The sequence below is a fragment of the Pseudopipra pipra genome, chromosome 4, assembly GCF_036250125.1.
Source record: "Pseudopipra pipra isolate bDixPip1 chromosome 4, bDixPip1.hap1, whole genome shotgun sequence".
Taxonomy (NCBI): Eukaryota; Metazoa; Chordata; class Aves; order Passeriformes; family Pipridae; genus Pseudopipra; species Pseudopipra pipra.
The window spans coordinates 32,726,291-32,740,201 of record NC_087552.1 but is presented as its reverse complement, the minus strand read 5'-3'; the positions used below and the strand labels follow the sequence as shown (position 1 = coordinate 32,740,201).

The 13,911-nt window shown below is 36.8% G+C and overlaps 1 protein-coding gene across 1 annotated transcript; it reads left to right on the top strand.

The window, feature by feature from the left end:
* Positions 1-786: 786 nt before the first annotated feature.
* ASIC5 (acid sensing ion channel subunit family member 5) lies at positions 787-13,022 on the top strand. Its single transcript, XM_064652318.1, has 9 exons — positions 787-1,170; positions 3,085-3,316; positions 4,159-4,278; positions 5,266-5,415; positions 5,977-6,124; positions 7,599-7,655; positions 9,504-9,672; positions 11,953-12,044; positions 12,682-13,022. Exons 1-9 carry the CDS (start codon positions 821-823, stop codon positions 12,879-12,881), a joined length of 1,518 nt encoding a protein of 505 aa, XP_064508388.1. The 5' UTR covers positions 787-820; the 3' UTR covers positions 12,882-13,022.
* The last annotated feature ends 889 nt before the right edge of the window (positions 13,023-13,911 follow it).

Here is a 13,911-nt window from a genome sequence, read left to right as displayed (position 1 = left end):
GACAATGTCAAAATAAAGCAGTGGATAACAACCTGTAAATGAAGGCTTTTGCAAACAGACTGGTCCAATTATGATAAAATACAAGAAAGGTCTCATTAAGTTTCCCTCATTTGGATATTTTGGGAGAGCAAATGAAGTTTAAATCCATGTCCAAAAGATTATTCAGCATCAAACATAAGAAAATTACTGCAGTTCCAGGTATCGATTACATTCATTATTGTTATTGCTCCTAAACTTAGATTTAAAAAGAGTTTGGCTTGTTCAGGTTTTTTTTTTAACATCAGTTTGTAGGAAACTTGGGCTAAATCAAAACTAAACCCATTCCTGTTTCAAAGTTATGGAATCAGACAAGTATGAACCTAAGAAAATGAGATTAGTTATTCTTCTGAACCTGTACCCTTCCAAGGCTTATCCTAAAACTTTTAATAGTGAAAAAGTGAAATTCCCTTTCAGATCATTCCATGTAATTCCTTTTTTTACCTTATTTCTCAGATCATGTGTGAAGGACCAGTCCTTTAGTGGGTGGTTACTGTAAAAGTCAGATGCTTAATTTTCACAGTAAGTTCACAGCAACCCATGGGTTTAGATCACTGAGGTATGATAAAATCCAATCTTCTTCCAAGAAATGGAACTACTCTTTTATTTTAAAGTGCTTAAACATTTGTGTGCTTGAAATATTGCAAGATATAGTCTGTACTCAGGGCAGTACCGAGCTCATGTCTTAGCACACAACTCTTCCATCCTTGCAAGCAAGTAAAGAGAGAATTTATAATTAAAGGGAAATTTTACATCCGCTTTTCCTTTCTTAAGTGATGGTTAAATGCTAATTTTAGAAAAGTGTTTTCACTTTGTTCCATATTCAGGAATATTGGAAAAGATACGGTTGTGTTTAATAAAGAAGCTGATGCCACATTTCGAAGACAGAAGGAAGTATCATCACGAGTTTGCCTCATCCACTTCTTTTCATGGCGTGCATAATGTTCTTAAAACACGGAGCAAGACTCGCAAAGTGCTCTGGCTGCTTGTACTTGCAGGCTGTCTTGCTGTTGTTATTTGGCAAATCTGCAGTCGCTTCATCTACTACTTCAGCTGGCCAACCACAACTACAATGGTGGTTCCGTATGTGGAAGAAATCCAATTTCCTGCTGTGACTTTTTGCAACTTAAACAGGTAAAAGTTGTGTTTGTTGTTTGCTCTTGAGAGGTAACACATCTTAATCTGAAAGCAGTCAGATTGCACAACTCACTTGGACAAATCACATAAAAGGAGGAAAATATGGCTCTGAGGGGCATGTCTTCCACACCAACACAGGAGATTTAAATGAAGATGAAAATATGAGACTTGATTAAGGAAGATTTTTTTATAATCTTCTCCTTTCTTCAGATGAAGAACTGCATGACATATTTTTAAGTTTCAAAACAGAAGTTGGAGTAGAAAAATCCCTCTGGTGGGGGTGTTCTATGTATGAGTGTTACTTCTACAGTGTAACTAAGGGACAATCATCAGCCACATCCAAGTTAAAAATGAGAGACAAGATTTGCAAATAACTTGAAACAGAAACTTCATACAAAGGTAGAAATCTTAGGCAAAACAAATACTTTTTTTTCAGTTGCTCAGCCATTGGAGTTCCAGCTGATGTCTGTGGTTTTTGCAGGAGGGAAGCATTTGGTTTGTTTGGAAGTCATGTATCTAAGCAGGAACTTCACTACAGATTTCTACATTGGAAGACAGTGGCCAAGATTGAGATGCAACCACTTTGAAAAGGCCTGATTTTTAGAGCAAATATGTAATTCAGTAACAGTTTTAGAAATACAGAAAGTTTACCCACATTTTTTCCTCAAAGACTGTGAGTTTTCTTTTCTTCTACCTTTTGCTGGCAGAATCAACTGAAAGTCCAAGCCTGAAATGCCTGGAGCTGCTCTGCCTCACTATGCCACCTTATCATTGCCCTGCATGAAGCAATCCTGGGTTATAACTGCACAACAGGCACTGCAGGTAGAAGTCCATCTGATTGCAGTGTGCTGGCTGTTACAAAAGTGCCTCACTTCTTGTAGTTATAATGGCAGGACATTGTAAACTGAGCATGGCAGTTTTCCATCTAAGCCACAGTTTGCTGCCATATCCATCTGCCATTCATGCTGTGCTTATCCTTCCCTCCTGTTTTCAGTAACCAGATTTTTTGTTAGCAGGAAAAAGAGGCACAGGACTCTCTTTGTCTATATTTTTTGACTCAAATTCAGTTGTGAAGAGTTGTTCCTACTAATCCTCCTTAAGTTGGAACATCAAGATCCATTATACAAACATACCGATACATTTTTAAAAATAAGATTAGAAAACTGTCAGTTCTAAAGAACATGGCATTGTAGTCTCATTTGTGTTTATTCTCTTTTCAAACTTATAACTTCTGTAAACCCTTACTTTACTTAATAAAGAACTTCAATGCTGTACATCAGGAAAGCACCTACAATGTCTCATCATGTTTTTGAGATTTTCCACGTGGATTCAAGGAGTAAAGATCACCCTTGGTTTATACCACTGTGTCACCAGCCACAGAGCTCATGGGAAGGTAGACTGTCTCTACACTGGGGTGTAGTGCCTTAGTAAAGCAGGTACAGGAGATTACTGCAGATGCACTTAGAATTCAATTTTCCAAATGAAAGAAGACAGTCTTCTTTGAAAGGAATAGCTCCTCCCAGCTAGTTTCCCACATGTAAATGCAATTGTTCAGCTTGTCATCAGTTCTAAAAATGTGGTTGTTAGCTTATGCAAATGGCTAATCTATTTAGGGGGTTGGGGGTTAATTCTTTTTTAATAAACAACCACATCCAACAGAAATGTTTCCAACATGACTGACCAGAATAGCCATGGGAAGGTGTCAATTTTCTGTTTCTAGATATGGAAGATACATTCCTAAAGATGGAGACTTATTCATGTTGTCGAGATCAAAGTGCAGCCCCGTGGGCAAGAATCACTTATAGTTTGCAAGCAGACAACAAATCACATCACAGTTTTGTCAAGAGCAGTCCAGAGATTAGTCCTGAAACTGCAGAACTCTAAGCAATTCTTTTTCCTTCTCACTGACAGGTTTCAAGCTCATGCAGTAAGCAACCTCAAAACAATTTTTTTGATTTGGAACATTGTGTCTGCGATTCTGCAAAAATTTGTTATGGAAGATAAATATTCTCAAGAGTTAAATGATTTCTTTGCTGGGCACCAGAACTTCAGCATCAAAGAGTTTACAAGAAAAAATGGGTTTTATCTGAACAGCAGCACATTGCTAGAATGTGATTTTTTTGGAAAACCATGTTACCCACAGGTAAATATGCTTGTTTTACTAAAAGAGTAGCATGGAGGGGAAGGGGATATATTCTTACAGTCTACTTGGGACACCTAGCTTTGCCAGCTACTCCCCCTGTGTTCCCTTTACAGTCAAACAATGCAGAAAAAAAGTCCTGCTCTAAATTACCTGAGGGCCTCAGTTCTCATACTGACTGCAGAGGCAGCCTGATGGACTCCCTGAGCTGTAACACGGAATTTCAGTTTCAATTGCTCTATGCCCAGTGCCACTTCTGCACAAACAGCAGCCTTTGAAAGCTGTCATATCTCCAGGCTATAACTAACAGCCTTTCCCATCGACGGCCTATACTGAAGGACAGATTGAATGGACTATTTTGCATGACATGATTCTGTAGTTTTGTTCTTGAGGTCAAGAATATAGACAGCCAAGGTAACTATATGCAGAGTCCATAAGAATTTTAAATATTCACATGAAAGTAGCCCAACTTTGAGAATTTTGGACAACAGCCAAGAATATGATCATCCCATTTTTATGCTGATTCTTCTATAAAGCAATTTCTATATAACGTAACAGGTACTGAAAAACCACAGAACCTCATTAGATTATTCTGAGCAGCTCATATGTATTAATAAACAATGTGAAATTTCTCCTTTGAACTTCATTTTCTATAGAAAGAGGTGAAATATTTTTGAATATTTCCATCAATTACCACTTGTCTGATTGTAATACCAAGGACTGCCTTTGGGGGAAAAAAACATCAAAAAATCCCAACAACCCCAGTAGTCTTGAATTGTAATTCACTAGGGAAACTTTGAGTGTTCTTTCCTTATTTCATTCTTCTCTATTTTCCTTTATTGAAGGATTTTGAACATGTTTTCACTGAATATGGAAACTGCTTTACTTTTAATCACAATGATCTTTCAGCAAGAAGAGTGAGTTTGTCTGGAAGAGGCTTACATTTGCTTTTTGATGTCCAACAGGTATAGCTATCCTAAGGATTATAAACAACAAATCATATCATAACTTCTAAATTAATGGAGGGGTTTGCTTTTTTGTTTGTATGTTCATTTTGAGTTTGGTTTGGGGTTTTGGTTTAGTCGGTTTTATATAGACCTCCAGAATTTCGTGCACAAAATTCTATATCAAGACTATTTCCAAATGAGAGGGTATTTTAAAAGAAAGGCCCAAATACAGATTTAAAAAGTCAGAATTATTATTTAGTCTGTCCCCAGCTAAGGGGTTCTGAAAGTTGTGAGTGAGCATATAAATGCACAAATAATCTACAACTGAAACATGACATCAGAGCAGTGATTTAATTTTATACAAGCAGTTTAGGATAACATCATTTTATATAATGGCCCAGTAGGTAAGGTCATATAATGCCAGCGTCTAAGTAGCACTGAATTTTAGTTGCAGCAGCAGCTGCAAGTGCTCAGTGCCAGGCAAGACCTGGTCTTTGCACTGTAAACAGTTTCTGACATTAGAATTGCCTTTGATCAACAAAAAGTAGAAAACAGGGAATATCACCTTGTGAGATCAGGGAAGAAATCTAAAATATGGACTGATAAATGACTTAGACATTTGCTTTTGTTCTTTAGGAAGTATGAGTCAGGAGTGAAAGGTTCTGAAGAGAACAGTGGAAAGTCTGCTGAAATGTGACAGGTAGTTGCAAGAAAAGGAATAAATATCCAAGATATGAGTAAATGCTCATCTATGCCTTCTAGCTTTTGAAATTAAGGGATGCCAAAAGGAATAAAAAACTTGAAAGCTTATAGTCACTGGAAGGAAACCCATAGAGGTAATGAACAAAGGAAATTCAAGTTAGTTTACTTCCATACTTTCCTGTTAATTGCCAAAAATATGACTAGAGATACAAGACTTGATAGCTTAGTACCACATTAAGTATAGCTAAAGCTTCGGATAGTAAGCAAAGGCAAAACTACTTTAAATAATTCTTTTTGTATCAGGACCAATTCACTGATGAACCTGCTCTTGGTTATACTGATGCTGGAATAACTTTTGTTATCCATTCACCCCAAGAGATTCCACGCTTTGATGGTTTAGGTTTGTTAACACCAGTCGGCACGCACACACAGGTCGCAATTCACCAACTGAAGGTAAGGACTTTGTCCATTATCTGGAAGTAGTGGTCTCTACTGCCTCTAATTCTCTTCTGAACCAATGACAATGTTGGAATGTAAAATATTTATCATGCCTAAGTGACTCCTAATAATATTTTCTCCAGACAAAAACAGATTACTGCTGTTTTGGGGAGGATGTCACTGGTCTTCCTAATTTGTCTTTATCAAAGTCAGCCTTTCTTTCCTATCCCCTTACAGTCTCACTGACATTTAATGACACAAGGACATCACAGCATTTCCCCATCAACACATTCTGTTCCCATAAAGGGTGTCTCAGATTCCTAGTGGAATCCAAGTGGAATGGACCACCGTTTTGCACTAGGCTGTCTGATCAGGCCCTACTTTTGCTGTGACAGAGAGGAGATGATTTTTTTTAATCCCAAGAGCACAAACTGTAACTGCCTCCAATTAAATCACAATGTTACTGTTTATGTCTTCAACAGGCTTCCTTCAGCATTTTAAAATGTGAGAAAACAATATCTAAATTTAAAACAGAGACAAAAAAAAATTTCATCTTTTGTTATTATTACCCTACAGTCAATTATCCAAGAATACCCATGGGGAGAGTGCAAGCCTGATATAAAGCTGCAGTACCACAAGATTTATAGTACTAATGGATGTTTGCTGGAATGCAAAGCCCGGTACATACAGGACTGGTGTGGCTGTTTGCCATTCATTCTTCCAGGTATTTCTCAGGAGTATCATCATACCAGACACTGATCATCTTCCTAGGAGACCTCACATTTTATTGAACAGTGAAGGAGATGGAGCACATGTTTGGTGGATTCCTACAGCTGGATTAACTAAAATTCCAAGAAAAGACATTTGGTCAACTCTAGACCTAGCATCTGGGTCATTATCTATTCTTAGGATACAGTCCAAACAACTGGAAGAAAATATCATGCCTCAGGAGTGTAAGACAAAGTCTATAGTCTTCAATATGACTTCCCAAAGAGCTGGAACTATATCCATAAGAAGTCATATTTTCACATATAGCCAGAAAAATCATTTTACAGGTGTTTAGCAACCACAGCAGAACTGCTCGCTTGAAGACCGAATCTGAGGTCCTACACATGAACATGGAAATAGCCTGGCACCAGAATTGGGCTCTGCAAAAGCCAAAAGGCTGTGTGGAGCATTCTAATCAACCTCAAATGCAGGGTGTATGCTATAATACTCCTCTCAAGAATACAGGCACTTTAATCACTGCAGACATGTAAAGCAGTAACACTGAGCACACCTTTTCAGCATTAAATGTAATGATAATATTATCATCCCTCCTTAAAGCAAGACCTAGATCACAAATCTCTGCTGTTGCAGATATTTTGTCAAAACTAGTGGAAAAGAAAGCCACTAGTTCATAAGAAAAGCCACAAGAAAGCCTGCACTTTCTGACTCAATGTATTTTTTAAATATGCTCAAGCAAGGTAGAATGCTTTTACTAAAGTAGACCCATTAATGTGTAATCTTTAGCCTGCTTGTTTGAGAACCTTTTGGAAAGGTGGTTGGCAGTCTTCTGGAAAATGTCATGGAAAGGGTTTTGAGAAGGCAATTAAGCCTGGGGCTCCTGTACCCAGGGTGAGAGCTGTACACAACAACAATTAGATAAAGGAGAGCAACACTGTGTGCTAAACTTCTACATAACATTTCCATGTGAGGGAAAAAATCGGGGTGAACCTGAGGACATCTGAAATCTGAAAATTTTGCTATTAGCTTAGGGTACTACCTTACCCGTCCAAAAAACTCTTACATGAAGTTAAAAACTTCTGCAGAAACACATGGGATGTAATCATATATCAAATCTACCTCACTTGTTTTGGGGTTTTTTTTATTTGCACTAGGAAAATCAGAAATTCATGTCTTTAGCAAGCTAACACAAAGAGTGAACCACAAGCTTAAAGGTAGTACTGGTTGGTACATATAATGAAGATGTTTGCTGCAACAGCAGCCTCCTGGCTTGGTCTGTTTTCTCTTTTCCCTGTGTACCCATTCTGGTGTTGGCAACTGCACTGTGCCCAGCTGAATTAATTTCTCAGTTGTGCAATCATTAATGTGAAGTGATGAACAGGCTCTGATGACATTACATTTCAGTTTAGCACAATTAGAGCTAAGGGTTAGATTGTTAATTTAGCTTCCTAAAGCTTGTTATTTATTTTTAGGAAATGGAACAGAATGTGACTTGTTGAAGTTTTACAAATGTGTTTATCCAGCAGTCTGTAAGTAATAACTTTATATTCATGTTTTCTAAGCCAATTCCAAATAGTAGACAATATCTATCAATTAAAACAAAATACTGAAAGTAATCTGAAATGGAGTACATCCCAGTTCATTTACTAGTTTGAAAATAGAGACCAGACAGAGCATGATATATATATCCATTAAAAAAAAAAAAAAAAAAAAAAAAACCAACCAAAAAACCAAACAAAAAAACCCAAACCAAAATAAAAAAAAACCCTCCCAAAAATAACACCCCACCCAACAAACAAGTAGAAGAATTCCTTTTCAGCAATGAGAAATGGTTTAAAGTGGAAGAACGTTTAATTAACCTGTTTTCAGTTACCAAGCCTCTGGCTATCATTTTCACATCTTCGTAGTATCACCTTTCTAGATTCAATGTTGTATTCTTTGTGCAAGAAGAGCGAACAGCACAGTAATAAAAAGATTCCTAACTGATGAAAATATAAATCACTGGACTTGAAGGTTTTGTCATTTCAAAAGTAAAATCAATTATAAATTTTCAAAGCTCTTCAAATGCAATTCTTTTCCATAAACAAATGATCTGCACATAGTAGATATAAGATCTGTAAGTCACTAGAACAGATATTCTGGAAAATACTGAAAATGGTAACCTGACAAGTAACTTCCCATGAACTTGAGAAAGCTTCCTTTTTAATTATTTTGCTTTCTGCTGTGTAACGTGATTCTCTCTTCCAAAAGGAATGAGTGATTAGTAGACTAACAAGTTGGGGTGGAAGGGGGAACCGTGCAGGGGTTTATTTCTGTTTTGATTAGGTGTGTGCAGCATTCAGGAAGATCTACTACAGTGACCAATGATCGTTTTTTCCTGTGGCTCTTTTGAAATAGATTTCACTAAGTTCGCTCTCTTATATAACCTTGATCTTCGAAAGCCTGTCCTGTGGTTTATTATTTTACTTAACCAATATTTGATGACTGAATTTCAAAGAAACTACAGAGCAATAAACAAAAATTACCCCAAAGTCCTATCAAGGATTCAGAGCCGGACCCCAGAAGGAACTGGCATCAAAGTACTGTACATGGTGAACCTGGTTTATAGGTTGTAGGTGTATGGTCCCCAGGATCCCATTTTAGGGGCTGACTCTCCCTTGACAGTGCTGGAGAGGTAAGACATCTGACAACAAAATCTAAAGTGACAGCACACTGATCCAGTATCTGCAGGACCTACTACCACTTTCATGAGCAGCCAGACCTGCAGAATTTTATTACTTTGTTTTCATATTTGAAGAAACAAAGCTTTCCCTAAGACTCCTAGCTGTCTTGAGCCCAACTATCAAATGGCAGGCAGGGGTTAAGGTAAAGTGAATTTAGCTTACCAAGGTTTTTATATAGTTATCAGATGATAGTAAACTACAACTGGAATTGCTTTGGAAGCCACTTCTGTGCATTGAAATGAGTTGGGCAGACATCAAGGCATCAAGACCAAGGATATACTCCTAACTATGTAATTAGAAAGCTAGCACAGAACATGGAAATGCTTCTGTTGTCCTATTGTTCAACTGAGGATGAGAAATAATGAGCACACAAAGCCCTGATAAAGGCAGAAAGACTTAAAGGTGCTAAATTTCTTTGGAAAAAAGTGAGCAAAATATCCCAACCTTTATTATTGGGCATCAGTTTCCCAAATGACAGTTATAAATACTTATTTGTTTCTTCAAAACTGGCAAGTATCTGCTTTTCTCAGGATAATTAACCCATATATTTATCAAAGCCAGTTAAAAGTCATTTAGTAAGTTTTTTCAAAAAATTTTTAAACTCTGTGCTTTTTTTTAGAAATATTGTATAAATTTTTTCTCCTGAAATTTCAGATGATATAGAAATAAAAGGATTATGTACAGTAGGAACACACAATTCCACTTGCCCTGCCCCATGTGAAGAAACAGATTATCCCACCACTGTCACCTATTCAAGTTTTGGAGGAGAAAAAGCCATAAAATATTTTTCTGAAAAACTGAAGAAAAGCCCAGAATACATCAGGTAATCTTGCTTAACCCCTTGTCTAATAAAAAAATTATAAATTCCTTTTAACTGTTCTAACAGACAATACAGTGAAAATATGAACATAAAAGATATTCTTATGTGGGGTATTAATAACATTGTCTGTGAGATAATACAATCTCTTAGACAAAACTACTTAAGATTTATATGCATATATATAATATACTTAGATACATCTAAGACTGTGGATAAGAAAGATATGATCTACTTGTCAAAGAGCATTTAACACAGTTTCATAGACTGAATTGCCTCTTGCTCACAGCTGTAGATCTCAGCAGTACAAAGTATTAAGGCAGGTGCTACATGAACTCATAGTATGTACAACATCAAAGTATGTTTATAAAAAACTGCAGAAAATTTGGTTAAGGAAATATTTATGAGTTTCATTGTCTCAGTGACTTCAGTTTTCTCACTTTTGAAGCCATCAGTCTCCAAATGCTTGCATATGTTTATACATGATCAGGAACTATACAAATCGTAGAATAGTTTGGATTGGACAGGACCTTTAATGGTCAAGTAGTCCAAGCCCCTCCTGCAATGACCAAGGACATCTTCAACTGTATCAGGTTGCTCAAATCTACATCCAACATGACCTTGAATGTTTCCAGGGATGGGGCATCTACCAACTCTCTGGTCCCCCTGTTCCAATGTTTCACCACCCTCATTGTAAAAAATGTCTTCCTTATACCTAGTCTGAATCCACTCTATTTTAGTTTAAAACCATTACCTCTTGTCTTATATCTACAGGCCCTACTAAAAAGTCTGTTCCCAATGAAGATTATGAAAATTGAACCTGTTGTTATACACAAAGGATATTAATCCTTTGAGGACATTTTATCTTTGTTGATTATTTTATTGTCTGTAAACATCATAAGTAATCCAGTAATTATTCAATTAAGCAAGTGAACATACAGGACATTTCCCTGTTACTAAGCTTTAACCAATAGGAATCCAGCCCATGCATTAATGAGTACATATTCCAAACTATAAAACATAGAGATCTATTTATTTCTGAAGATGCAAGAAGGGAAAAGTTAAATATTTATTGGATAGTTCTGCTAGCAACTCCGTGACAATGGTACGAGTCTTATTAACAGAAGCTATGAGAATAAGATTATTTTTACTAATCAGTGCTACCTGAGTTTTAGAATTATCACCCAAAGAGACAGAAATTATTATTTTGTATATAAAGTAATTTATTTTCATTATTATTGTTAATGAGCTCATTGTCACTGTCAACGCAAGAATCTGTAGCTGTTCACATTTCTGAATGTGAAGAGTCATAGAATGGTTTGGGTTGGTAGAGACCTTAAAGATCATCTTGTTCCAACCTCCTTGCCATAGGCAGGGATACCACCCACGAGATCAGGTTGCTCAAAGTCCCATCCAATCTGGTGTAGAATAATTCCAGGGACAGGGCATCCACACATTCCCTGGGCACCTTGTTCCTGTGCCTCACCACCCTCACAATAAAGAATTTCTTCCTAATACCTAATCTAGACCTATCCTCTTTCAGTTTAAAGCCATTCTTCCCTGTCCTATCCCTACATATTCTTGTGAAAAATCCCTCTCCAGCTTTTTGTAGGCCCCCTTAATGTGTTGGAAGGCTGCTATAATTTCTCCCTGAAGGCTTCTCTTTCCAAGGCTGAACAGCCCCAACTCTCTACTCTCTCAGCCTGTGTTCATAGGAGAGGTGCTCCTACCCTGTGATCATCTTCACGGCCCTTCTCTGGACTTGCTCCAACTGAGATTTACCTACTCTCCCATTTTTGCAGCAAGCAAGAACATAATTAGGTAAGCAAGGCTATTAGCAGAGGATAAAACTAAACCTCTGAATATAGGACAAGCACTGTTCTGCACAAATATGCCCATTGGAATAAGCACAATTAAATATGCAGTTGCACATAATCAAGAAGGGTAGACTACATTTCCAGGCACTTTATATGCTGTAGGTCACAATGCTTGACATTTCCACCTAAGTTTACCTCAGTGACCCTTAAAAACTACAAGTCTATCTCACAGTACAGACCTAGAGTTACTTTTTCAATATAGCATGAAGATCTACTCCTCTGATAAGCTCCTGTTTTTATTAGGACACTTTAGTTCTTTTCCTTCTCTCATGTGTTAGGGTAACACTAATCTAATTTTGCATTAAAAGACATCATCACTCCCCCTGAACTCAGACCATGCTGGTAGATGTTGGTAAAAATGAACAGCACTCCTGACTGTCTCAAGTAAACTGTATGTATTTGTCATTAGGCAAAACCTTGTGCGTATTGAGATTAAATATCATGATCTGAGCTACAAAATAACACAGCAGCAGAAGGCCTTGACTATATCTGAGTTGCTTGGTAAGTGTATGTTTAAAATGCATTTATTGCTGATTAATAATTTATCTAAAACTAATAAAAAAATCCCACCTTACTAGACTAAAAAAACCAGCCTTTTTTATTCTCTCTCCTCTTGAATCAAAGACTATGTAGGCTTCTGAAGAAAAATCAATACTTTTAATATTATAATGGTAATAATCATGTCTGTCTCATGGCCATTTTTGATACTGTCTCCTGTAAATCTATTAAAAAACCTGTGGTAGGGAGAGCAACTGAGAGTAAGAATTAAGTTTGGCACTAATTTATAGCTATATCACACACGGGACTGTAAGAATAGTGACATTTACGGGATTTGGAGGGCAGAGGGAGAACATGGGGAGGAGAAACAAGGGAACAGTTAAAAAGGCAGGGGAGTAAGAAATATTTTAAGTATCTCTTTCCCAGTAGGATGTTTTGTATTGTACTTGCTTTATTTACAATTTTCAAAACCACATTAGTTTTCTTCAGTAAACATTCTTAAGAATATTAATTCTGTTTTCTTAAAGTGATGGATTATGTATATTGAATCTATTTAACACTTGAGCCTGGCAGGTTTTGTTTGCTTGCTAGACTAAACTAAATGCTTTGGATGACAAGTGTTTATTTCCTTCTATTACAGCTGAAGTAGGTGGCCAGCTTGGATTGTTTTGTGGTGCCAGTATGATTACAATCATAGAACTGCTCGAGTACATTTTTACTAACTTCTGTTGGATGTGCATCTTTCTTCTATTGAAGGCTCCTGAAATGCCTCAGTGGAACAATCCATCCCAGAATCAACCAACACATAAGGAAAAAAAGAGGGGAATACAAGAATGTTAGTGACTTGTAGAAGTCCAGAACTGATTGGTCTTGCAACTTCCTTTTCTTTTTGAGATCCAAAGGAAACAGTAATATTTTGCATTGCTCCCTTCTCTGCACTCCTTATTCACCCTGCTTCTTTTATTGTCTAGAACTATTTAACTGTACTAAATAACTTCAAAAAGAGCACTTTGCAAAGTCTCACTTTCCTTCTCATGTAAAGACAAATGTAATCTTTACCTAAAATTTTACTTTAATAAATTAACTTTTTTTTTAAAAGCATAGCAAGTGATGCTGACATACAACACAATTTAGCATTTATGACCCAGTTTTTATCTTCTGTATTTTGAGCGACAAGAAAGAATACACATACTATATTATCACACACAAGTCTCTTGACCACCATAAAGGTGGAGCATTGCTATGCTGAAAAAGCAGGTTCCTTATTAACGATGAAGTCTTTTCTAGTAGGTTCCACTGTTACACGTTCCAGTGAAGAACATGGAGGCTTTGCCTAGCAGAATCAGGAACGTCCCTAATAACATAAAATCTACAATCTGTTTTTCTGAAACATCCAAAATATCTCGTGAGTTTGTCAGCTACTATGGAGAACCACAGGGCATTTGAGTGGATGGCAAGTGAGCAAACATAGGCCACGTTCGTTGTTTAATGTCATGGAAGACAATAATAAAGACTAAAGGCTTCATCTAAGTCTTACGCAAAATCAGTGAGTGTAAGAATTCTGTGGCTCCTGTGCTAATTCAGGCTTCCTGAATGTTTATTCCTTTAAAAGTGTTCAGAAAAGCTTCTGTGATTTTGTACATTTGTGTGGGTCTGTAGAGCAGTAGTGGTTTAGTCTTGCGTTTTTTTAAGAAGATTACGATGAGTAAATAAATTAGTAAGTGTACCTACTAAACAGCCAAGTCCTTAAGGTTAGATATAAAATAATGAAAATAGTACCATTTGGCCATCATTTGCAACAGCTTCCCTTCAACATAAGCCCTAGGATATGCAATTCAAGAAATACAGGAAATATTTTTTGCTTCCTAGA

Bases quoted from the DNA above. Each gene is read 5' to 3' on its own strand.
- ASIC5 (XM_064652318.1), top strand. From the start codon at position 821: ATGCTAATTTTAGAAAAGTGTTTTCACTTTGTTCCATATTCAGGAATA. The intron at 1,171-3,084 runs GTAAAAGTTGTG...TCTCACTGACAG, and splicing joins ACTTTTTGCAACTTAAACAG to GTTTCAAGCTCATGCAGTAA. The intron at 12,045-12,681 runs GTAAGTGTATGT...CTTCTATTACAG, and splicing joins GACTATATCTGAGTTGCTTG to CTGAAGTAGGTGGCCAGCTT.